This window comes from Giraffa tippelskirchi, chromosome X, assembly GCF_054371585.1.
Source record: "Giraffa tippelskirchi isolate mGirTip1 chromosome X, T2T-mGirTip1v1.2.pri, whole genome shotgun sequence".
NCBI lineage: Eukaryota > Metazoa > Chordata > Mammalia > Artiodactyla > Giraffidae > Giraffa > Giraffa tippelskirchi.
In genome coordinates, this window is record NC_137289.1 from 101,447,029 (window position 1) to 101,474,355 (window position 27,327).

At 41.7% G+C, this 27,327-nt stretch overlaps 1 protein-coding gene across 2 annotated transcripts; it reads right to left on the reverse strand.

Annotated features, from left to right (window-relative positions):
* Nucleotides 1-177: 177 nt before the first annotated feature.
* ALAS2 (5'-aminolevulinate synthase 2) lies at nt 178-27,213 on the reverse strand. Of its 2 annotated transcripts, XM_081564258.1 has the most exons (11): nt 27,176-27,213; nt 21,323-21,518; nt 20,552-20,674; nt 19,599-19,709; nt 17,131-17,353; nt 16,390-16,574; nt 13,642-13,821; nt 10,933-11,097; nt 10,117-10,385; nt 4,874-5,036; nt 178-474 (listed from the first exon to the last, which is right to left on the reverse strand). In XM_081564258.1, exons 2-11 carry the CDS (start codon nt 21,501-21,503, stop codon nt 311-313), a joined length of 1,764 nt encoding a protein of 587 aa, XP_081420384.1. In that variant the 5' UTR covers nt 21,504-21,518; nt 27,176-27,213; the 3' UTR covers nt 178-310. The 2 variants fall into 2 exon arrangements, with proteins under 2 accessions (XP_081420384.1, XP_081420385.1); XM_081564259.1 differs by lacking the exon at nt 19,599-19,709.
* Nucleotides 27,214-27,327: the final 114 nt, after the last annotated feature.

Sequence of the window (27,327 nt, forward strand, 5' to 3'; positions counted from 1 at the left end):
GGCTCTTTTTGCAACTCACTGTGTAGTTTTTGGCCTCTCCCTCTCTCTGAATCTCAGTTTCCCTCTCAGTAAAATGTGATGGTCAGATCAACAGGTGATCAGTGGTTTCCTCATGGTTCTGCCACTTGTCTGAGGGAGACAGGTGTAATGCAGTTATCTGTTCTCTGTCAAACAAAAGAGCTACAAATGCTAAACTTTGCTCTTTATTTTCAGACTCAAGTCAGCTAAAGGCACATAAAGCAGAGGACAGGAGGTGGCCCAGCTTCAAGTGAATGTGCAGGTGGAGTGGGGATCCAAAGCAGCTGCTTTCTTAGGCATAAGTGGTGACATACTGGGGCCCCATGTTCCCAAAATAGGAACGTTCCCACTCACTCATGAGCTCGAAGTGTACAGGACGGCGGCAGAAATTGCAGGCGGCTATAGATATATCCTGGAGGGGAAGTCCCACCTCAGTCCAGGCATCTAGCAGCTTCTCTGAAGGTGACGAGGGGAAGGGGGGGAAATAATTGGTTAGAATATGTCTTAATCCCTGTGCCACATTACAGATGTGCCAAGATATTGATCCCCTCAACCCTTTGAGATACCTCAGAACTAGAAACAGCCTCGTTAGTTTGCTCCATTGTGTGATATGAATATTACCATTTGTATATGGGTGCTGTGATGTATAAAAGTTTGAGAAGCACTCATGTGACATAATTTGAAGCTGTACTGGCCTGGCCTGAACCACTCCCTAAGTACATGACATGCTGTAACTCAAGAAGTGAATCCATCTACTTGGAAACTCAGCCTGGTGAGGAAGATGACACTGACAGTAAACACACAGTGTCATCAGTATTGTGACCTGGGAGCCTGGGTCAGGGGGTTTTCCTAGAGGGAGTGGGGAGCCCAGAGGACAGAACCTGACCTCTCTGTCAGAAGTACCTCAGTTGTGTCCCAGAGCTCTGTCCTTGGCTCTTTTTCATGCTTATTCCCTGTGTGATCTCATCTAGTTTCATAGCTTTAAATACCATGTATATGCTGGTGATTCTGAAATTTTCATCTCTAGCCCAAAGCTCTTTCCTGAATTCTAGACTTGTATATCCAATTGCCTTTCCATATCTTCACCTGGATATCTAATAGGCATCTGTAACTTAACATGAGCACAACTGAGCTACTGATCTCCCTACCCTCCACCAAGTCTACCCTACTTTCAGCATTAACCATCTCAGTTGATGGCAATGCCAGTTGCTCAGTACAAAAATATTTGAGCTATCCTTCATTTTTCTCTTTCTCTCCTATGACACATCAGTCTATTAGCAAAAAACCATTGGTTCTACCTTCAAAATCTGACCACTTCTTACCACCAATGCTATCCTCAGGTCTGAGCCACCATCATTTGTTTTTCATTTTTTAATTCTGAAGATGTTTTATTAAAAAGCAAAATCTTCACTATGTGACATCCAATGGCTTGGGAATTTTAATCCCTTCTTATGTCACCATCATTTCTTAACTTGGAATATCACAGTAGCCCCCTAATGGATCTCCCTGCTCCCACTCTTTCAGTCTATTCTCAACATAGAAGTCAGAGAAACTCTTAAAACCTGAATCAGATTCAGATATGTTACTCATCTGCTTAAATCCTTCAGAAGGCTTTCTAGACGGTAAAGCGTCTGCCTACAATGTGGGAGGCCCGGGTTCAATCCCTGGGTTGGGAAGATCCTCTGGAGAAGGAAATGGCAACCTACTCCAGTACTCTTGCCCGGAAAATCCCATGGACTGAGGAGCGTGGTAGGCTACAGTCTACAGGGTCGCAAAGAGTCAGACACGACTGAGTGACTTCACTTTTCTTTCACTTCCAGAGTTAAAGCCATAACCTTTCAGTGGCCTGCAGTACCCTACACAGTCTGGTCCATATTGCTGCTCCTCAGTTTTCTATCTCTTTCCCTCTTATTCACACCATTCCATCCATACTCATCTACTTGCTGCTAAGTCGCTTCAGTCGTGTCCGACTCTGTGTGACCCCATAGACGGCAGCCCACCAGGCTCCGCCGTCCCTGGGATTCTCCAGGTAAGAATGCTGGGGTGGGCTGCCATTTCCTTCTCCAGTGCATGAAAGGGAAAAGTGAAAGTGAAGTCGCTCAGTCGTGTCCAACTCTTAGCGACCCCATGGACTGCAGCCTACCAGGCACCTCCGTCCATGGGATTTTCCAGGCAAGAGTACTGGAGTGGAGTGCCATTGCCTTCTCCGACTCATCTACTTATTGTTCTTCAAATACAAGAGGAATACTGCTTTGTTAGGATCTTCCCTGTTTTAGGCTGTTCTCTCTGCCTAGGATGCTCTTCTCTTAGATTTCTTCCCAGCTGACTCCTTCACTTCCTTTATATCTTTGCTCAAGTGTCACTTTGGTGGTCTCTATCCATAGCACTCTATTTAAGGCTGCAACCTTCCTCTCCAAGCTAGCCCCTGTACCCATCCCCAGCACTTTCTATCCCCTTTTTCCTGCTCTATTTTCCTCCATAAATGCTTAGAATTACCATACTATTTAATTTGCACTTATTTTTAAGTGTTTCTTTTGTTATTATCTCCTTCTACTAGTATGTAAGCTCCAGAAGGATAGAGATTTTGTGTCTGTTTTGTTTAGTACTGAATCCCCAGCACCTGAAACAGTATCTAGCACACAATAGATACTTGGTAACTATATGTTGAAAGAATGAATGAAAGATGCATGATTACATCTAGAAGATGAAAAGAGGTAAGTCAGAGTAACGGATGAGGGAAGGTATTCCACTGAGAAGGAAGCATCATTAAAATCCCAGAGGTAAGAGGCTAGAATTAAGTGAGGGAACTGTAAGTCATTCAGAGTAGCTAGAGAAATATAATGAATGTGGGGAAGAAGAGAAAGCATAGAGATCACCATGTTGAAGGCATTGAATGCTATTCCAAGGAGGTTTGACTATTCTCCAGGCCAGTGTCTCCAGTTCGGGGGCTATATATCCTGTTAGTACAAAAGTTCTAATATCTACCTCCAATGTATATATTTTTTATATGCTACATACATATATCATTGTCTATATATTAGAGATCAGTATCAGTAATGCTTAATTTCCTATTTTTTAAGACAAAAAGTAAATATACAATTGTAATAAATCCCTTTACCCTATGGATGATCTTGCATACCTCACCTTGGAGACCACTGCTCTAGTCTTGACAGTAGGGAAATATGAAGAGGTTTAAACTAGGGGGCTATATGGTCAGATGTTTAGGAAAAATCCCTCTGATGGTCAGTACGGATAAGGGATTAGAGAAAAGTAGGAAAGTTAGTTAGGAAGAAATCACATTCACATGGATTAAAGAAGTAGCAATGGAGAAATGAGATTTGAGAGAGATTGTAGAGAACATTTGCAAGATTTCATGATGGGTTGGCTATGACATTGAAGGACTGACTGGTGGAGTCATGGTGAATGTCTCTCATATTTCTTTCCTGCAAAAGCCCAGCATAAGTGGACACTTAGAGAACTGAGAATACTGAAAGCTCTATAATTGAAGCCTAGTGCAAAGAAGGCTGAGCAAGAGGTCCAGAAGTCTAGGTCATTAGCTCAGAGAGGTAATAGATCTAGTGGTATGAGCATGGAGGTAGAAACAGACTCTCCAGTTCAAACCTAGTATCTGTGTGACTTTGGACCAGTTACTATATATTTTGATACTTCAGTTTCTACATATATAAAATGGAAATGCTAATAATACCATCTCTACCCCATGAGGATTAGATAACTTAATACATGTAAAGTATTTAGAACAGTTCTTGACACATGGTAAGTACTTAATAAGTGTTGGCTAGCATTATTTGATGCTTTTAAATGAATGAATGAATGATGTCTACCTGTCTTGTTTTCCCAGTACTCTCATTCTGCCTATGCTCCAGACAAACAGAATGCTGTAGCTAATGTATGCCCTCCGTTTTCCTATCTCTAGGTCTGTGCTTAATGAATTCCCTTGTTCTGAAATATCCTTCTTACACCATACCACAGGTACTTCAAGGTACAGCAGAAGGACTTCCTTACCTATAAAGCCTACTTAATTTCACCCTTCTTACCCTGTCCAGCCATAAATGAGCACTCTCCTTTTAGCTCCAAGAGTACTGGAGCTCACCACACTGGACCAGTACCACCCGTGTTTAGGTCTGTCTCCTTTGCTATGCCATCAACTGCCTGTATGTCTATAGGTAGAATAAGAACCTGCTCTATGCTGGCCCTGTACCCAGAAGGAATCCAGTAAACTTTAGGTGAATTGGGCACCTTAAGGGTAAAACCCAAGCTATTCAGCTCTACAAGCCTCCAAACTGTGTGTTGTCTTTGTAGATTCATAGGTAAACACTCCCCTCCCTTATTCCATTCTTACTTTCCTACATCCAGTAATATCTGCTTATTCTTGATATGTCCAAGGCTACTTCTCATCCTCTTCCTTGCCTTTCTCCATGCTCTTGCTTATACTGGGAATATCTCTTCTGCATCCTCTTTCTTCTCTTGGTCCAATACCACACCCCTTTGCAAGACTCAGCTCAGGTTGTCACTTCCACTAAGAGCCTGTCCTGAATCCCACAGGTTGCATTAGGCCCCTCTTCTGCTCGTACAGCTCCCCCATGCATTCTCTTTGTTGAACTTCAATCACTCCTTGAAGTCATTGTTTGAGTCTGCTATGGTCTCCTCAACCAAACTGGAGCCCTGTGAGTATAGGAACTGTTTCTCATTCATTTATGACCCTAGTATAGGGTCTATCACATAATAGATGTTTCAGAAATATATTTTTAAACTGAATGACATCCATTGTCAACTTCTTAAGATAATGGGGCTGAAGGAAAGAAGAGTGCTATAGACACCCATGTTGAGGACTTACCCACAAAGTCTTCCATCATCTGAGGGCTGTGGTGGGGGGAGGGTGCCAAGCGCAGCAGCTCCTCACCCCGGGGGACAGTTGGGTAGTTGATGGCCTGCACATAGATGCCATGCTTGGAGAGCAGGAGATCACAGATCCTGCTGTTCAGCACTGCATCACCCACCTGGACCCAGGAGAAAAGCTTGTCAGTATCTGCTCCCCTGGCCCCACTATTGCTAGCTCTATTAAGTAGATGGAGGGAATCAGATTAAGGAACTCCACTGAATTTAGGGGCATATATTTTCATAAGAGGCTTAGTCAGTGGCAAGTCTAGAATCTTTTATCAAGGAGATGCTCAGTGGCAGCAATCTGACTTAAGATATATGCATCTCAATGTTCACAACAGCACTACTTACAATAACCAAGACATGGAAACAACTCAAGTTCCCATCAACACATAACTGGCTTAAGAACATGTAGGGTGTGTATGTGTGTATACACACACACACACATACATATGTGCATACATGCATAAAATTGAGTATTACTCAGCCACAAAGAAGTGAAATATTTTCATTTGTGGAAACATGGATGGACCTAGAGAATATTATACTAAGTGAAGTGAGTCAGACAGAGAAAGACAAATATATCACTTATATGTGGAATCTTAAAAAATAATACGAATGAATCTATAAGCAAAACAGAAACAGACTCATAGAAAACAAACTTATGGATGCCTAAGGGGAAAGAGGGGCTTCTCAGGTGGCTCAGTGGTAAAGAATCTGCCTGCTAATACAGGAGACTTGGGTTTGATCACTGGGTTGGAAAGATTCCCTGGAGAAGGAAATGGTAACCCACTCCAGTATTCTTGCCTGAGAAATCCAATGGATAGAGAAGCCTATGGCCGTCTATGGTCTATGGGGTCTCAAAAGAGTTGGTTGGACATGACTTAGTGACTAAACAACAATGAGGTATAAGGGAGGGATAAATTAGGAGTATGGGAATGATAGGGAGGGAACACAGCCCTGCCCATCAACAGAAAATTGGATTAAAGATTTACTGAGCATGGCCCCACTCATCAGAACAAGACCCAGTTTCCCCCTCAGTTAGTCTCTCCCATCAGGAAGCTTCCATAACCCTCTTATACTTCTTCATCAGAGGGCAGAAAGAATGAAAACCACAATCACAGAAACTAACCAATGTGATCACATGGACCACAGCCTTGTCTAAATGAAACCATGAGCCATGCCATGTAGGGCCACCCAAGATGGACGGGTCATTGTGGAGAGTTCTGACAAAACATGATCCACTGGAGAAGGGAATGGCAAACCACTTCAGTATTCTTGCCTTGAGAACCCCATGAACAGTATGAAAAAGCAAAAAGATAGGACACTGAAAGATGAAATTCCCAGGTCGGTAGGTGCCCAATATGCTACTGGAGAAGAGTGGAGAAACAACTCCAGAAAGAATGAAGAGATGGAGCCAAAGCAAAAACAACATCCAGTTGTGGATGTGATTGGGGATGGAAGTAAAGTCCAATGCTATAAACAACAATATTGCATAGGAACCTGGAATGTTAGGTCCATGAATCAAGGCAAATTGGAAGAGATCAAACAGGAGATGGGAAGAGTGAACATCAACATTTTAGGAATCAGCGAACTAAAATGGACTTGAATGGGTGAGTTTAACTCAGATGACCATTATATTTACTACTGTGGGCAAGAATCCCTTAGAAGAAATGGAGTAGCCATCATAGTCAACTAAAGAGTTCAAAATGAGTACTTGGATGCAATTTCAAAAATGACAGAATGATCTCTGTTCATTTCCAAGGCAAACCATTTACTATCACAGTAATCCAAATCTATGCCCCAATCAGTAATGCTGAAGAAGCTGAAGTTGAATGGTTCTATGAAGACCACAAGACCTAGAATGAATACCCCAAAAAGATGTCCTTTTCATTATAGGGGACTGGAATGCAAAAGGAGGAAGTCAAGAAACACCTGGAGTAACAGGCAAATTTGGCCTTGGAGGACAGAATGAAGCAGGGCAAGGCTAATAGAGTTCTGCCAAGAGAACACACTTGTCATAGCAAACACCCTCTTCCAACAACACAAGAGAAGACTCTACACATGGACATCACCAGATGGTCAACACTGAAATCAGATTGATTATATTCTTTGCAGCCAAAGATGTCGACACTCTATACAGTCAGCAAAAACAAGACCGGGAGCTGACTGGCTCAGATCATGAACTCCTTATTGCCAAATTCAGACTTAACTTGAAGAAAGTGGGGAAAACTACTAGACCATTCAAGTATGACCTAAATCAAATCTGTTACGATTATACAGTGGACGTGACAAATAGATTCAAGGGATTAGATCTGATAGACAAAGTGCCTGAAGAACTATGGATGGAGGTTCGTGACATTGTACAGGAGACAGGGATCAAGATCATCCCCAAGAAAAAGATACTCAAATAGGCAAAATGGCTGTCTGAGGAGGCCTTACAAATAGCTGTGAAAAGAGAAGTGAAAGGCAAAGGAGAAAAGGAAAGATACCCATTTGAATGCAGAGTTCCAAAGAATAGCAAGGAGAGATAAGAAAGCCTTCCTCAGTGATCAATGCAAAGAAATAGAGGAAAACAATAGAATGGGAAAGGCTAGAGATCTCTTCAAGAAAATTAGAGATACCAAGGGAACATTTCATGCAAAGATGGGCTCGATAAAAGCCAGAAATGGTATGGACCTAACAGAAGCAGAAGATATTAAGAAGAGGTGGCAAGAATACACAGAAGAACTATACAAAAAAGATCTTCACAACACAGATGATCACGATAGTGTGATCACTCACTTAGAGCCAGACATCCTGGAATGTGAAGTCAAGTGGGCCTTAGGAAGCATCACTACGAACAAAGCTAGTAGAGGTGATGGAATTCCAATTGAGCTCTTTCAAATCCTAAAAGATGATGCTGTGAAAGTGCTGCACTCAATATGCCAGCAAATCTGGAAAACTCAGCAGTGGCCACAGGACTGGAAGAGGTCAGTTTTCATCCCAATCCCTAAGAAAGGCAATGCCAAAGAGCGCTCAAACTACCACACAATTGCACTCATCTCACACGCTAAGAAAGTAATGTTCAAAATTCTTTCAGATCATCTTCAAGCTAGGCTTCAACAGTATGTGGACCATAAACTTCCAGATGTTCAAGCTGGTTTTAGAAAAGGCAGAGGAACCAGAGATCAAATTGCCAACATCCCCTGGATCATTGAAAAAGTGAGAGAGTTCCAGAAAAGCATCTTCTGCTTTATTGATTACACCAAAGCCTTTGACTGTGTGGATCACAACAAACTGGAAAATTCTTCAAGAGATGGGAAAACCAGACTACCTGACCTGCCTCCTGAGAAACCTGTATGCAGGTCAAGAAGCAACAGTTAAAACTGGACATGGAACCACAGACTGGCTCCAAATTGTGAAAGGAGTAAGTCAAGGCTGTATAAATGCTGGGCTGGATGAAGAACAAGCTGGAATCAAGATTGCTGGGAGAAATATCAATCACCTCAGATATGAAGATGGCACCACCCTTATGGCAGAAAGCGAAGAACTAAAGAACCTCTTGAAAGAGGAGAGTGAAAAAGTTGGCTTAAAACTCAACTTTCAGAAAACTAAGATCATGGCATCTGGTCCCATGACTTCATGGCAAATAGATGGGGAAACAATGGAAACAGTGACAGACTTTATTTTTTTGGGCTCCAAAATCGCTGCAGATTGTGACTGCACCCATGAAATTAAAAGATGCTTGCTCCTTGGAAGAAAAGCTGTGACCAACCTAGACAGCATATTAAAAAGCAGAGACATCACTTTGCCAATAAAGGTCCGTCTAGTCAAAGCTTTGGTTTTTCCAGTAGTCATGAATGAATGTGAGAGTTGGACTATAAAGAAAGCTGAGTGGTTAAGAATTGATGTTTTCGAACTTTGGTGTTGGGGAAGACTCTTGAGGGTCCTTTGGACAGCAAGGAGATCTGACCAGTCTATCCTAGAGGAAATCAGTCCTGAATATTCATTGGAAGAACTGATGCTGAACCTGAAACTCCAATACTTTGGCCACCTCATGTGAAGAACTGAGTCATTTGAAAAGACCCTGATGTTGGGAAATATTTAAGGCGGGAGGAGAAGGGCATGACAGAAGGTGAGGTGGTTGGATGGCATCACCACTCAATGGACATGAATTTGAGTAAGCTCCAGGGCTTGGTGATGGATAGGGTAGCCTGGCGTCTGCAGTCCATGGGGTCGCAAAGAGTCGGACACTACTGAGTGACTGAACTGAACTGATGGGATTAACAGATAAAAGTTACTACCCATAAAATAGATAAGCAACAAGGATTTACTATATAACACAGTGAACTAATGGAAAATAATCTGAAAAAAAAATATGTAACTGAATCACTTTGCTGTTCATTTGAAACTAACACAATATTGTAAGTTAATTATATGCTCTGCTGTGCTTAGTAGCTCAGTTTTGTCCAATTCTTTGTGACCCCATGGGCTGTAGCCTGCCAGGCTCCTCTGTCCATTGGGATTCTCCAGGCAACAATACTGGAGTGGGCCGCCATGCCCTCCTCTAGGGGATCTTCCCAATCCAGGGACTGAACCCAGGTCTCCTTCATTGCACCCAGATTCTTTACCATCTAAGCCACCAGGGAAGCCCAGGAATGCTGGAGTGGGTAGCCTATCCCTTCTCCAGGGGAACTTCCAGACCCAGTAATCGAACGGGGGTCTCCTGCAGTGGAGGCAGATTCTTTACCAGCTGAGCTACCAGGAAAGCCCCAAGTCAACTATACTTCAATTTAAAAATTAAAGGGGGTAGAAGTGCTTTTAGAGACCTTGTCTTGAAGCTGTTTGCAGAGGAAGCATACTTAGCGAGTATGTTAATTTGGGGTAGTTCTGAGTAAGAAGATAAAACCCCAAGCAACTTCTGGCGTGTTGTCAGTGGGTTAATTAAACATATATGCAAAAGTAGTCTTTCAAAGGAACACTGAATTAGCCCAAGGAACAGGACAGTCTACTAAGCATGAGATAGTAGCTAATGTAAAAAAAAAAAGACTAGTTAATCCAGAATGACTGAAAATTTTTCAAAAAGGGAAAGAAACCGATGATAAGGAGGATGGTTAACAAGAAAACAGTTGATAGGAATAGGTTTCAGTTTGCTGGGTGCGGGAAGGCTCCCAGGAGAGATGGTGGAGAAGGCAATGGGCAATGTGGGATTCTCACCCGAATTGGGATGATGTGGCTGGGGCATGGGATGACAGGAAGGCCCCTGTCCATTAGTAGCTGACGCATGTGCTTGACATTGCGTTGGTGGGCCCGCCTCAGGGCTTGGCCCTCCTCTCCCTTGAGCAGTCGCACAGATTCCAGAGCCCCAGAGAGCACCATGGGAGGCAGTGAAGTGGTGAAGATGAAGCCAGCAGCATAGGAACGTACCATGTCCACCAAGTCATGGGTGCTGGCAATGTAGCCACCCACACAGCCAAAGGCTTTGCCTGGATACAAGGAGGAGAATGAGGAGGTTATGCACAGATCCCATTATCAGCCCCCTGAGGAACAGGGTAACTCAAGGCGGCACACTAGAAGCTGGAGCTCCAGACTCCCTTATCATCTTTCTTGTCGGTGACAAGCAGACAGAGCTGATAGTTGTGCTACTTTGAGATAGGACTTGCAAGCCCTGCCATGTGTAATGACCAGATACGCAGGAGCTGGGTGGGGACCTTCAACTGGTTAGATCCAAAAGTAGAGCTAAATGGACCTTGGAACTGGGGTGGGAAAGGAGTTTTGATCTACAACTCCACTCACTGAGTTGAACTTGGTAATTTGGCCCAGCTCAGGGGTCTTGTCAAAAAAATTCTCCCAGACTTTGTCAGAAATTTTGCAGTGGGATGGGAGTGGGAGGAGAGAATCCAAGTGTTCTATAGCCTGGGCCATTAATTCTACCCAAATAGCTTTTGCAACTTTGTGGAGGAGGAAGAAAAAGTTCTTCTAGGGACTTCCTTTCTGGATTGTATATAAGGGTAACCCAAGGGACTCACTCACCAAGAGTTCCAGAGATGATGTCAATCTTGTGCATAATTCCATCACGCTCCCCAATCCCAGCACCCCGGGACCCATACAGTCCTACAGCATGAACTTCATCCACAAAGGTCAGAGCCCCATACTGGTGGGCCACATCACACAATTCCTCAAGGGGACAGATGGCACCTGAGCAAAGCCAAGAATAGAGGTAGATATAACCCTTCTCCAGCTCCATCCCCAGCATGGAATTTGTGGTGCATAACAACTATAGATTGGGAAAGGGGGAAGTTGTGCACTCTTAGTTGGGACTATGCCAGACCTCTTCATATATGTTGATTGAGTTCACCCTACTCCCACCCAAGTTGTGTGTGTGTGCATTTTCCTCAACCTGTGATTAAGGCTTACTTTTCTGTCTTTCTATTTTTACTTCATTCTGATAATATCTGTCCTCTTGCTTATGATATTTGCCAGCCTCTCTCTGCCTTCCCCCCCACACACAAGTCTGTGTATTTCCATCAAGGATTGGCACTAGCCTATATGATGCCTTTGTTTAAATAAATTTAAAAAAAATTCTCCTTTTTCTCCAGGTTAATGTTTTCGGATCTCACTCACCCTCTCTGTCAAGTGCTGTTGTCAGCTGTGTCAATATCGTTTTTTCACTGGTCTACCATATTTCTATCTTTCTGACTTTTTTTCCACTCTCTCTTCTTATGGCTATTTCCAACTTTGTTTCTGTGTCTGTATTTTCTATCTCTGTCTTTGTTTTTCTCGCCCCCCTTCCTCTTCTCTTTATCAGTGTCTCTCTCCCTCCTTCCCCCCTTCCCTCACTCACCTTCCTCTCTCACTTTTGTCCTCTCTTTCTTATTGTTTGTATCCCTTCATGTCTACCTTTCTGACTTTAGACTTTTTTCTCTGTATCTCTGTCTCTTTCTGAGTTTCTCTGTGCCTCTGTTTCTGTCTCTGTGGGAATATATTTCTTTCTCATCTCTGTCAATGTTGTTACCTGAGGGTACCCTCCCATAGACTCAGTCTCAATGTATTGAATGAAAGTGAATTAGAAGTAATCTGTATGTTCCTGTACATTTTCCGTGCATATTTACCATTTTCCCCTGTTATCCTATGCTGATAATTGTTTATAAGGTCTTCAGATGTCTGTGAATTTCATGCACAGACTTATTGACCACTCTACATATACAAGAACCCATATATCTGTCATTCCCCATTCCTGGAAACTAATGGTGCAGGGAAGTGGAGTACAACAGAAACTTCTTCATGTGGGAACAGGGACTCCAGGCTAGGATTAAAGTTTGTGAGCAACTGGTGGGACAACAGGAGGGGAGAAAACCACAAGAGTTGGAGTCCAAGACTAAGAGGACAGTGTAATGGCTCAAGCATCATTTCAATGGGAGGAATTCAGCCCTGAATTGACAGTTTTGGCAGGGCTTTCACCATTCACTAAATAAAGAACCATTCGTTTGCAAATGTAAAGAAGTAGAATGGTCCCAACATTCATTATTTCTGGTTTTCACTAAAGAAGTAATGAATTAGAGTAGTCTCAGTGGTAGAAATATGATCATTGCTGGTAGTAGAAATGTGGACGAGGGCATGACAATAAGTTTTTATATATATTCACTCACTTAAGTACTCTCAGCTACTCTATTAATTATCATCTCAATTTTTAAAGATAAGGCAACTGAGACACAGCAATTAAGAAATTTATCCAAGCTAGTAAGTTGTCATGCTGGGATTTTAACATGGATAGTTTGGTTCAACAGCTTGTGCATCACCATTACTTGATGTGATGGCATTTACACTGGCTAAATCAGAGAGTACAGTGGACTCTCCTTTGTTTCACTTGGAAAAGTGACAAGTTGAAATGAATTGAGGACCTCTTAGCTTTAATAAACCCAGAAGATTATGCCTAAAATAGATGACTTTTGCCTAAGAGGGACAACAATACAATGATTTAAGCATTGTTTCAGTTGGGGAAAGGAAAGAGGTAGGATGATAAAGGTGATTTATTTCTACTTAGATCGTGATCAATAGAATGTCTTCCATCATCTCTAAGTCTTTCAAGCAGATATTTTACCTTGAGGAAAGCTGAAGTTCAGAGAGTTAAAGAGTTACCCAAGTTCACTGAGCTGGTAAGCGCTAGAGGTAGGATTTGAACCAAGCTCTGTCTGACTTGAAAACCTGTTTTGATTCCAGGGCTACATATTGGACCCTAAAAAGTCTCCCAGGTACTGGTTTGTGAAAATTTTTGCCGCAGGAACCAGACACTAGGATGATTGATCTGCACAACATTTCTAATGGAAGGAGCATCCTATGAAGGAATTGGACTCATACATTCTAGGGTTCAGATACTCACTTTGGCACTGGTTTACTGAGCCAGCCAAGGTAACTTGGATACTCTTTCTGTACTTCAGTTTCTTAACCTTTGAAATCAGTGTAATAGCTGCCTCCATCCTTTGGCATTTACTGGCTATGTGACCTTGGGCAAGTCACTTCACTTCTTTGTGTCTCAGTTTCCTCATATAAATAGAAATAATAATAACACTTACCTCAGAATTGTTGTGAAGATTAAGTGAATTAATACATGTGAAATACTAATAATTTTGCTTGGTACATAATAAGCATTCTATAAATGTTAGCTATTATCATGATCATCATAGTTTTTGTGAGACCAACGTTAGTAAACATGTGTTAGTAAACACTCACACATATGCTTACCATCCATGGAGTGAACAGTCTCGAAGGCCACAATTTTGGGTGTCTCGGGGTTGGACTTCTTTAGAAGTTTCTTCAGGTGGTCAGGGTCATTGTGCCTGAAGACAAACTTGGCTGCTCCACTATTGCGGATACCTTGGATCATGGAAGCATGGTTGCCTGCATCCGAGTAAATCTCGCATCCTGAAGAACCAGATGCATAATGTTTAAGCTTCTATCCCAGTATTCATATTTCAACTTCAAGATTTACTTGGCAGGACCAAAGAACTAATCCTTTCCTCCATTTGAAGCCTCTGCTCAGCTTCTCCCTCCTCTGGAAGCCATTGTAACACCTCTTCCTCTCTTGGAAGAACTCCTCTGCCCTGAAATTCTGACCCTTACACTCTTCTCTCCAGGCGTTTTAACCCTGGCTTGGGCTTTGATTCTCTGGGGTGGAGGAAATTTAAATTTCCCAAGAATGCTCTAGAGTTTCCTGAGAACAAGGCTTACGTTCCTGTTCCCAGACACCAAGATTAAGCCTTAGAAAGGAGTTTATCCCAGGGAATGTTTGTTAACGTGGACTGATGGTATATTCTTCCTGATTTAGATGAAATCCCACCTCTTCCAGGTAGCATACCTCTGCTCATAGTTACAGGGTAGATACTTAGACTTTCACAGTTTGAATCATAACCTCATGACAAGTCAGAGCTAGAAAGGCAACTGGCGACCATGGAATCTAGCCACTTTAATGTACAAGTGAGGAAGCTAAGTCTAAAGAAGGGGAGGCTTTTGTCTAGGACCTGAGGAATATAGAGCTTTTTACTGGACAATGGTGGGAGAACAAGTAGAGATGGGAGATTGGTGGATGGAATTGATTCCTGGGCCCCTGAACCTGCACTGACATCAAGGAACTGTGGCCTTATATTAGAGTAAGGGATCACTTCTACCTGTGGAAATCAGGCATGCCTTCCTGGAGAACCTTCTGTGAAAGATAAGTAGACTGGAAGTTTCTTGGGAGCAGGGACCACAGCTTTTTATCTTTCTGTTTCTGGTACCCAGATTAAGGCTAAGTGTACAGTAGATGTTAAGCAAACCATTTTTGAATGAATGGATTAAAAAACAGAATTACTGAATTTTAAGTGAGTGAATGAATATGTGAATTAGTATATTACTGAATGAAAGAATGTGAGGAGAGGTGTCAAAAGATGAGCCTGAAGAGGTAGGTAGAGGCCAGATTATTGAAGGCTTTAGAAGACATGATAAAGAGAAGGGCAGTGGGAATCTATTAAAGAGTTTGGGGCAGAGGAATAACAAAGATGGGCTTTTATTTTTAAAATATCATCTGGTTCTTGTGAAGAATATGTTGTAGGAAGGCAAAGGTGAAATCAGGAAAATGATGTTGATCTTAGGATGGTGGCAGAGGAAATGGAAAGAAGTTGAATTTTAATGGCTGAAGGAGTTCACTGAAGACATTTCCAAAGATATTGGCTTGAGCTGGGGTTATGTGTGGTCTCCTAAAAAGTTTCTAAGAAGCAGTAGAGATGTTTATAGTGTGCTGAAATTTTTTCAAGAAGTGAGGAAATGGGTAGCAAGTGTGGAGACTTTTCTCAAGCAGTTTGCCTGTTATAAGGAGACAGAATGGCAGTAACTAGAGAGTGAAGAGGAAAAAAATGTTTTTTGAGATGCAAGAGACTTCAATATGTTTAAAGAGCAGGAGAGGTTAAAGATACAGGAGGGAGAGAGGGAATTCATAGATCAAGATTCCTGATGAGGTAGAGTACACACAGAGCCCCAGTGTAAGAATTAGTCCACAAGAAAAATGGCACCTCTTCTACTGTGACAGGAGATAAGGAATGAAAAGAGGCCATGTGAGAATGCTCATGAGTTTATAGGTAGTTTGAGGCAAGAAGTTGAAGACATTGCTGCCTAGGGTCTTCTGTTTTCTGTGTGGTAGGAGATGAAGTAATCTGCTGTGGGTGGAGGTGAGATGGAGGTGTAAGATAGCTGAAGAGAATGAGGTTTGGCAAAGTTTCCTTGGTGACTTTGAGGGCTGACTAGGGAAACTGGATTGTCAGAAAGCATAGAGGACAGTAGAGGTTGGGGACCATGAATTATTAGTGGCTCTCATCTAAGTAATTATATAATACCAGTATTGACATAGAGAAGGTGGAGAGTTGCATTTATCTGGGATTGGGCTATGATGGAAGAATGATAGGCATATGAGTTGAGGACATTACTGGTTAGAGGATGGGAGAGTGGGAAGATGGGATTCAGATGAGATCTGGTGTACAAGTGAAGGGATTAGCTTTAGGCAGAAGGAGAGATGTGTCTTCAATTTGTGAAAGGAAAGAATGAAAAAGGGTAGGTGAACAGTGAGATAAATTTGTGGGTTTAGTGGCTATAAGTTAAAGGACCTCCTGTTTGGTGGCTTCTGTTTTATTTGTGTTGTAAGATGTGAGATTATTTGCTAAGAGTGAAGGAGGAGGTAGCCACAGGTTTTAGAAGGGGAAAGAAAGTTTGAAAAAGCTGATATAGGGATATAAAAGGACTATTTATAAGTGTTGAGTGCAATTGAGTTGGGAAATGACAAATTTATGATGTTACCCTTCAGTGAGGTTAGGATATAGTCATCCAGTGTTGAGGGTATTCAGGGTGAGTAAGAACAAAGGGCAATGGGAACAAGTGAACTCAGAAGACAGGGAAGGGCTGATGGAGACAGTAAGCCTGGATGCAGGATACTAGCCCTGAACAAAGTTTTGGCTCTGGGCTTACCTGGCAAGATCTTGGCCAAGGTGAAGAGAGTGGAGTCATTGGCCACAAAGCAGGAAGAGAAGAGCAGGGCTGAGTCCTTCTGGTGCAACTCAGCCAGCTCTTGCTCCAGCTCGACATGGAACTTACTGGTACCCGAGATGTTGCGGGTGCCACCAGCTCCAGCTCCATGGCGCTGCAGGGTCTCTCTGGCCAGGAGAAAACAGGGGAGGCAAGGAGAAAAAACTCTTGTCAGATACTGAGAAACTGTAGATTTCTCTTCCTTGATAGGGGTCAATATTGACTTAGAGATTCTCTATGAGTTGTGTCCTATATGACAAAGTAGAGGTCAGTATGGGGCTGATGGGGAGAAATGGACCTTCCTTCTTAGGCTGAAAGCACTCAGGGAGAGAAAGAGAAGCTAGATTGGTCTTGATTAGTTTGGAAGATCTTTTAGAGGAGGTTGCACACCATCTCTGGTAATACTCATTCTGTAGCCAGAGTAAGAACTCATGGAGAGTGCAACTTGTTCGATTTCTCATCCTCTCCTTTGTAGCACTGGACACCAAAGAGTTTGGAAAACTAGGCTTGTTGACTTAGTTCCTGTCCAAGGATTAGATTTGTTGAAAGACCTTAGGACAAAAGGGGTGTTGGGTGGAACCCAGGTTTCCACCATCAGCTCTGCCTTTTCCTTCTATGTGTGGCTTTGGCTCTTCTCTGGATATCTCTCTGTGGGCTCATCATGGCTCTGACCCTACTACTCACTGTGTGGCTTGCAAGACCCGAGGGTGCCGGCTCATGCCCAGGTAGTCATTACTGCACCAGACAGACACATCCTTTGAGGCCACAGATGCCTCAAAGAAATGTTCAGCAAAGGGGTATGCATCAGCCCAGCGATTCACAGTCTTGAAAACACGATAGGTGTGGTCCTGTTTCTTCTCCATGATTTTGTCCCTAAAAAACTGGTCATAACCAAAGACATGGTCTCCTGTGGGAGTAGAGATGGGGATGAAAAGAATTCATTTTAAATTACTTCCTGGCTAGTCCATATTTTATTTAATGCAATTGATTTGGAGTTCTCCAGTTCTCTTTCCATTTATTCATTTATTTGATCAGTCATTAACTTACTGGGTCACATTAATGCTCTACTATTTAATTCAACCACCCCTTTGCCTACTCACTGACTCATTCACTTATTATACATTCATTCAGGCCTCCTACCCCTTGCATGGTCTCATCTCTTTTCCCAAAGTTAGTATGGCACCCTCCTTCCAGAAGTACCACTTCAAGTTTCAGTGGAAAGAGTGTTGATGGGTCTAGTTCTAGTCATAGTTCTGCTAATTCATAGTTGTGTAATATTGGCAAGTCATGAATCTGCTTAGTCTTAATTTCCTCACCTATAAAATTGGACTAATAATATCTTCATTGTAGAATTATGACCATCTGATGACAAACAGAATGTAATACATCCAAGCTAATATCTGGCACATTGTACTATTATTGTGACTATTGTAATATAGTAGTAGTAGTAGTAAGAATAATAATTTTAAATAATATTATATAGCCAAAGTTTAATAAGTGCCTATTACATGTAATACCCTCTCTTAGTAACTTTATAGATATTATTTCATTTATTATTTAAAATAATCCTATGTGGAAAGTTCTATTAGCATCTGCATTTTACAGATGAGAAAGAGTCTACTTCTTTAACCACTACAAAATGGAGCAACCTTATTTTTAGGATTGAAATATAATGTATGCCACCAGGCTTGTTAAACTCCAGAACTCTATCCATGAGACAGAAATCATGATTGTTGCATATGGCAACTTATATGGTAGGAGTGTACATTAGTAACATCTTTGCTGTAGGGATGTTTGGAATTATGTACCAAGAGTTTTTAAAATGCACATGCTGACATACCTAGGGAAATATTTGCAGCATGTTTAGCATAAAACTTGATATCCAGAATTTATGTTTTAGAAACTCTGAAAATTACTATGTAGAATTTTAACCCAATAGAAAAGTGGGCAAAGAATATAACCAGATCATTCAATAAATGTAGTAAAAAAGTGCTTAATCAGAGAAAATCAACTGCAAAAACAAGTTTTTATTCATCAAATTGATAAAGATTTAAAAGTTTGATACTATTGAGTGCTAGAGAGTGTGTGAGAATGTGGATTCTCTTTGATAATTAGTTCACCACTTTGGAGGACCAATTGGCAATATTTATTAATATTGAAAATGTGTACACCTTCACATCCTGAGATTTCCACCTCTTAGTGTCTATTGTAGAGAAACATTTACCTATCTACATGAAGAGGTACATTCAAGGATGTTTGTAAGAGAAAAAACTGGAAGCAACCCAATTGAGGAATAGCTAACTAGTTTCTAGTATAGCCATATATAGTCTAAGAATACTATATATTATCTTTGGGTACATTTATATGTATGTAAAACCAACATACAATATAAAGTGGAAGAATACACATAAAAATTGGTATAATTACATGAAGATGCTTGGTTGACTAAATGATGTTGCATTCATGCTACAGAACACATTTCAGTCATTTATAATTATTATGTAGCTCTATGTTTAGGGATATGGAATAATGCCCATGACATATTGTTAAATGAACAAAGAACAATAGCAAACTCGAGGTGGAATGAGATCACATTTCTAATAAAAACATGTATGTGGAGGGAAGTGTAGTTTTGTTTGTATGTGTTTAGTCATAGGAAAATATCTGGAAAAAATATAAGAAAAAAATTAATGGTGGATGGTGGAGCTCTGATTTAAATTTCCCTCTGTATATTCATTTTGTATTGGGAAAATAAAACAAATTCTGTTATGAAAAATTATTATAAACACGCACAAGACAGGGGGAAAAATTTCTCTGTGAAGGTTGAGTGTTTCTGAGGGAAGCATGGAGAAGAAATGATAGGAATATATCTAATATTTAATGAAGCTTCATAACAAGTTAGAGGCACTTCTGTAAGTGTAATTTTATTTCCTTCTTGTAATAACTTGTTGAGGTATTAAAATCTCACTGCAAGGAAATGACTTACTTTCCAAAGCATGCAGATCCAGAAAGTGCAAGCATTAAAATTTAAACTCAGACTCCCCTGGGCTCTAAAGTGATTCTTTGCCATTTCCTCTGCTGTGTCAGTGCATAGCATTTCAGCATTCCTTCCATATTCCTACCCCCTTTTACTTCCACCTCAGCAAACTCACCGGCCATGTTGTCCTGAATCAGGTGTGTGACATTCTCTGAATTTTTCTCTGGCTCTTGGGGACTGGAGAATGGCTTCCTCAGGCTGGTTGAGGCCAGAGAGATGGGCAAGTCTGAGAGGGAGTATGGGATCCATTGGCCATGAAGAGAGGGAGGGGAGGGAAAGAAAGCATGTGCTGTCCTCTTTAAACTCAATACAACATATAGAAATTCAAGGTTAAGAAGTAGAGAAGCCTTGTACAGAGAGAAGAAATATTCTGAAAAGTAAGCTTTTTCTCATTTCCTCAAGTGGAGACTTATATGTCATGAAACCATCCATAAGGTGAATTACACTTTTCTTCACTAGGACTTTCCCTTGGGTGAGATAACTGGAGCAGCAATGCTGAGTCTTGCACTTGGAAGATAGATGAAGGATAGTGTCCCTTACTCTTCTTTTCTGAAAGTCATTAGAATTCAATTTTGAAAATTTTACTCTTAATTATATCCCACAAATTTCTGTGAAAGATGTTGACAGTATGGCCAACTCTCAAGTATGATTATCTTGAATGATTTGCACCAATTGAATTGAGCTGACCTCAATACTCATCTAAAGAATGTATCTACTTCCAAAACTTACTCTTTCATGCAAATCCAGATTGTCATAGAGTAGTGTTGCTTATATGTGGGAGCCCAGCCTGTTGGAATCCATTTAGTCACTTGGGAGAGAGGAGGCAGAACTCTAGTGGGCGCATTTTAGACTAGTAGCTTTAAGTTATAGAAGCATGTGTATGTGTTGGGGAGGGTGAATTTCAGTGCACAGTTTAAGCTATTGCCTACCATGGTTCTCCTAGAAAAGATTGGACTTCCATCATGGAATGTGTATCAGTTGCCTTTGGATTAGCCTAGCTCAGGACCATGATAAAATGAAATCAAGCATTAGGTGTAGATGTAAGATGAGGTGGAACTTAACTCCAACCTGTCTTGAAAGTCTTCACATCTTCCTGGACTTCTGGGGCTGCTTTTTGCACAATTTTACTCTTCCCATCCTGGAGTTCCAACAGCATGAAGGGACAGTGGCTCTTGGCCCAAGATGGAGAATCTATGCAAAGAGAGTAAGTGGTAGTGAATTTCTAGCTATAAGTTTCTAGCTGTAAATTTAACAATGGTCACTGAGATGTACTATATCTAAAAGCTCTATCTGAGGCTATGTTAGAGACACAGAGATGGATGTATCTGGTCCCCGTGCTAAGGGAGTTCCTAAGTTGTTGGAAATGGCACATACTGAAGACACATTATGAACAATGCTGGGATGGGAGGGAGGACATGGGCTAGAAGAGGGAAGGGACATGACCCAGAATTGGAATTGGACAGGCTGGAAGTCTAGGCAGACTTCATAGAGGAGATGGTGTCACATGAGAAGTTTGAGATGCTCTGGAAAAGATAATGGGACAGAGTCATTTGACAGGAGCAAAGACATAGGAACTTAAAATGATAGAGTTAATCCAGACAATTTTAAGTAGTTTCAGCATGACTGGAGTATATAGATTGTGAGGGGCATGAGAATGAGACTCTTTTTAGAGATACTGATGTAAGTCAGAAGTGAGGTGTATTTTTAGGCCAGCTTATTCTTCACTGACACTTTTCACATGAACCCTCCCAGTTATTCGGTAACGATGACCAGTATGACTTGGAGTCTTATCTCTAGAACCCAGACATTTTCCCCCATTTGTCAGCAGTGACTTCTTACCCCCTCCAGCCTTGGTTGCCTTAAGGTGTATTTGAGAACAACTTGGTCCTTGGGTGGCCAGAATGGGACAACGTCCAATACCAAACAGGAACTGGTGAGTCTTAATCATCTTGCCCAGGAGGCCTGTGGGGCTCCGGATAAGCACTGGGCAACGCTGTAGCAACATGGCTGCTGTCACCATCTTGAGCCTGAAGTTCTGCATAAGATATGGAAGAGATGAGATTCCACTATGAAGGCCTGGCCAAAAGCCAAGGGTCATTCTTATGTTTGATACTTTGCCTTTAGCTTCTCACCTGATGCTTGCTCCCCTCCCCAGAAATGCCTTTATTGTTATTTCAGGGTAAGAAATTTCCCAATCTTAAAATGTACCAAGGGGCATCTGAGAGGAAGAAACAGGAAACCGATCATTAGACCAAAGAGGTAAAGAAATGAGTTCCCACTGGAGGTGAGAAAGCCTGAATTCTGATTGTTTTAGACTTGGCTACTGACCCACTCTGTGATGGTAAGGATCACTGAAGTATGATTGTGCGTGGCAGAATAAGAGTTGACAACCCGCCAACCCTTTGATCAACACTTAAGGCTAAGACTCTAAGAATATTGGCCTCAGCCAAATGAAGATTCAACCTGCTAATGCAGACAGATGCCATTGACAAGGGCTCCTGAGGCTTAGCCAGGAGTCTTTCCTGAGCAGGCCCAGCCAGAGAGACAAGCTTGAGGCCACAGGTACCAATTTAAGTAGATTCAGGGAATAGAATGAAAGGGTACATGTTCCACCAGACTGGTATATTACTATCTTTGGATTTGCTCCTGGATTTTGGAAAAGCACAAATAGAGATATAGGTGAAAACAAGCCAAGCCCCAAGGGACCTGGGAAACATCTATTGGTGAATGAAAGAGGCAGAGGCTAAAACAGATATTCATTGAATATTTTATCCAAATTTATTCAATAAATATTTATTGAATTTAAATATGTATTGAATATTTGTTGAATTTATTAACTATTTATTGAATTTAAATAAGTATTTATTGAATTTATTAAATACTTATTCAATAAATGTTTATTGAATTTGGGAATAAATTAATGAATGAGCAGGGACTCAGAGGGAAAAAGAATATGGAAAGAGTCACAAGAAATGAAAAGTTAAGAAAGATAAAAGGCAGAAAGTAATAGAAAACAAAGGTGCAATGGTAGTGATGGAGTTAGAACAATAGAAATTGCAGGAGAGAGAAAGATCAAAGTCAGAAGGAAAGGGGACAGGTAGAGATAAGAACAGGAAGAAGATGACTGATCCAAAAAACAGAGGACAAGAGGATGATGGAAAATACAGGAGGCAGGGAAAGAGACTGAGATGACACAAAGAGAATGAAAGGGAAGACAAAAGAGAAGAGAGGAGAGGATAAGGGTGGAGGAGAGAGATTGAGTAACATACCAGAAGTAGAGTTAGAAACAGATAGACAGAAGGACAAAAAAGGGACATGAGGTAAAAATCAAGGAGCATGCAGAAATATACAAAGACTCAGAAAACTGAGAGCAGGAGAGGAGAGAATCCAGCAGGGGCAGAGAGTCAGTCAGCACAAAGGTAAAGGAGAAATTCTATCAGAGACTGTGGAGATGGAGAACAACAAAGAAGGGTTAAGGGAAAAGGAATTTGCCCTCCCTACTGAGAGAGATGAGAGTGAGACAGTGACAGGGGGAAGGGAGTAGAGACAAGATCAAAGGATAGAGACAGAGAGATGGCTAAGGTGTGTGGGGGGTTGGGATGAGGGAGGAATGAGAGATATAAAAAGAAAGAGAGCTACAGATAGCAAGAGGGAGAAATAGATTAAAAGAAAAAGGACAGCATCCAGCATCAGAGAGTGAGCCAAAATGTGGGACAGGATAATGGAGGAAAGATGGAGGAATGTGTGAAGACTAAGGGACTGCCACCACCAGGAGAGCTACTGAGTAGAACCCAACAACACCTCTACTACAGGAGGAGCTCATGCCATGTTGTTATATGGCAATATCCTTCATCTCTTACTGAGCAATACCCCTCCCTTCTAGATCTCACAGAACAAACACCCTCCTTCTAACTCACAAAGCAACCTCTTTCCCTTGTTCCGTCGCAGAGTATCCTCCCTCCAACTCTCACAGGCTGTCATAAGAGCATAGGTTGGTGTATGGAGTAGGATATATAGATTTTGAAATTGGGAAAGGCCAAGTGGTATTAAAAAGACTAAATGAAACTTATGTTAAGATTTTGGGAAAATGCCTAAAAGAAAATGTTAGCTTTTCTTATTTCAGTTCCAGCTCTCTAACTCCTTGTTGGATGTACTTGGAAAGTTACTTCCCCTTTTGGGTCTCTGCTTTCATCAGTAGCCAAATGTAAGATATTTATGTCTACCTCATATGGTAGGTAATGAATTGAATTTTATGCCCCCCTCATATCTGGGTATATGAGCTTCCCTTCTCCTGCCTGCCTGCAAAGGCTAAAGTGCTTGGGGCTGAGCCTGCAGACCACAGATAAGGCTCTCAGAGTTTATCACATTTTGGGTCTGACCACTCCCCAAGCTGAGACTAGGGTGTGGGAGAGAAAAGGAGTTCCTTTCTAGAATCGTGTCTGTGCATCTGGCTGGGGCTGCCCTGGCTACTGGTGGTGAGGGGGGTTGAATGGCCAAGGGAGAGGCAGGCAAAAGAGATGGTCAGGACCCAGGCTCCTGCAAATTCCTTTCCCCAACATTAATGAAAATAATGACCACATTGGGGTATGTAATGGGAAGAAAATACCCCAATATTGGAAGCAAGGTCCAGTCCTGCCTTGGGATTATGATGAATCCCACCCCAAGGCTAAAAGCAGAAGTTCAATACATGTCACCTCTGACAGGCTTTTAGCCATGATATATACTCAGGACCTGGGAAATGTAGGCTACTTCTTGGAATTTGTTGAATTATCAAGCTCTTTCAAGCTTCAGTTCCAGTTTCTCTGTTCTGATACTCCTTTCCTGGAATTTGCTCTGTCTCATTCTGCCTGCCCATCTTTATGACTCATAATCTTGTAGTGTAGTTACCTTAGGCTCTGTTTCCATTCTATCTTACTACCTATCCTGAGATTGGAGTGAGTAAAATCTAATCAAAGAAGTATTTTAGGCAATTAAGGGTATTAAGAGCACAGCTTGCTAGACTACTTGCATTTGAATCCTTGGTCTACTACTCACTATCCCTGGGGTATTAGAAAAGTCATGCTTAAGCTCTACATCTTATATCTTTAAAATGTAGATAATAACAAGAATATTCGAATTCACAGGGATGTTGTGAAGATGCAGTAAAATAATCTATACAAATTATATAGAAGAGTACCCATCCAACAGTAAATACTGAAAAACTGTTGTCTAATTTTTTTTTTTTGCAGGTATGGTTAAGGCTTTATGGTGATCAGCATGGCTGGGCAGGGCCCACACTGGGAGAGCAAGCACACCAGCACACCAGGATAGTCCCGGTCTTCAGGGCAGTGCTGGGGGCTCAGGCCTGAGCTCTCCAAGCCAGGGGTCTGGTCAGGCTACTCACAACAGAAAAAAAAAAAAACCATGTAAAGGAAGGATGGTCTGGTTGGCTTTAGAGCAGAAATGATAACATCAGGGGGTGACTTCACTGAAGAAGAATGGGGTGCTGTAGAGCTTAGAGATCCTAGATCCTACATTCACATTTTCTGAATAGGGAAAGGGAAGGTATAGCTAAGGGAATTAACATCATGAGTATACCAGATCAGGTCTGGAAAGCTGGCTCTTGTCTCAATCCTGATTCTTGTCCTTATTCTGTTATAACTTACTATATGAAATTGAACCCTGAACTTTTCTTCTCTGGGCCTCAGTTTCTCCACAGACATTGGACTAGATAACTCCATAGATTCCATCTGATTCTAACAGTCAAACACTCTCAGAGTTCTCACTGTGTCAGACCCCTTTGTAAATGCTTCACATACATTGACTTATTTAATCCTCATGACAATCCTGTGATATATAAACTAATATCAAAGATTAGTTTAATATCTCCAAATTATTCAAATTATCAAATTATCCAAAATCTCCAAATTATTTCAAAGATGAGGAAACTGGGGCCCCAAAAGATTAAGTAACCTGTCCAGGTCACAGAGCTACTAAGTAGTAGAACCAGGATTTGAACCTAATCAATCTGGTTCCAGGGGGCTTCCCAGGTGGCTCAGTGGTAAAGAATCTGCCTGCCAATGCAGGGGATACAAGAGATGTGGGTTTGATCCCTGGGTTGGGAAAATCCCCTGGAGAAGGAAATGGAAACCAATTCCCGTTTTTCTTGCCTGGAAAATTCCATGGACAGAGGAGCCTGGTGGGCTACTCTATGTGATCACAAAAAGTTGGACATGACTGAGCACACACACACACACACACACACACACACTCACACACACACAGTCTGGTTCCAGAGCCTACTAACTTAACCACTGTGGATCTGTGATTCAAATATTACTACATATTTTCCTGACTGACAGCCTGACTCCACACATTAATCCACTCTCTTATTAGTCCAGGTCCCTTTCCAGGATGTTTGACTTTGAGCTGTAACCAATGCCTTTATCACAGGAACAGATTTCTAACTGAAGTGGAATTACAGACACTGATGAACATTCATTCATTCATTCCATCATTTAACAACTTAAGCACCAATCTTTGCTGGGGTCTTAGAACAATGCTTTCATTCAAAGTGATAATGGTGAAATTTTGGTCTAAGTTATACAGCATTACTAGATTTTCCCTACACCTTAAATCCTCTCTTGTGTCAGCAGCCAATCTATAGTACCAGAGATCAGAGGGGCCAACCATAACTCTACCCCAGCAGAAAGCCAGAAACCATCTATTGCTGTTTTCCTTGACCCTTCTGTCCCCTTTGTAGCCTGCTTTGAAATAATCAGTTAAGTCTGAAAGGGATATGGTCACTTTTCTTCAAGAATTGGAAGCATCAGGCTTTAATTTCCTTCCTAGCACCCTCTCCCCATCACAGAAGAAGCATTGAGAATTTTAGATTCCTGGAATCAGAATAGGAAATTCTTAGAAACAGAAAAATTTAGAAGACCACAAAATCAAACTTAGATGAGGTTGTCCAAATCATAGGCCAAGCTCTCTTTTACAAAGGATGAATGATTTGCCTCACAATGAATTAGGGTGAGAAACTAAATCTATTGACTTTCAGGATAAGGCCCTTTTAGTGACACAGAATTCTTCTCCTACCATCTCCCCTTATTTCTGGCAATTATTCATCTCTCAGTTCCTTCAAATCTCTCCCTTCAATTCATTATTCCCATCACCCCACATTCACTCTGTTTTCTCTCCCTACCTCTTGCCCTCTAAACTTTGATCCATTGGACTCTGCTGTCTGCCAAGCAAGGAGTCAGAGTGAAGGAGGAAAGGGGAAGTGCAAGAAAAATAGCATCAAGACATCTTCCTGGGAGACAAGAGAAAGAATGGAAGAGAGACACAGAAAGAGAGAGACTGAGAGATGCAGAGTAGAAGAAAGAGATGGAAAGGGAGAGAGAGATTTAGAGGAGAAGATACCTATAGACCTCAGACAAAGGAAAAATAAGAGAAAACTAGAGTGTCAGAGAGTGATGAAGTAAAGTGAATGATCTTGTAAACTAACAAAGAGGAAACAAGAGGGGAAAAAGAGAAAGGGAAGCAGAAAACAGGGAAAGACAGGAAGAGACATAGGTGCGGGAAAGAAAATGACAGAGGGACAGGTTCTAAGAAACAAAGCCAGATCTAGTCAGGTCAGAAAGTCAGCCTATACAGCCATGAGATGGGCAGGCAAAACAAGAAGGAAGGCACCATGCTGAAAGCAACACTTACCTGTTGCCCTGCACTGAGGACGAACGAACGACAGGTTGGGTGCTGTGAGTCAGGACCTGGTTTTTATCCCTTCTCCCTTGGCTCAGTTCCACCCACCCCGCCTTCTGCTGGCCTGGCCCTGCATTGGCCCCAAAGGTATCTCAGGCCCCTGC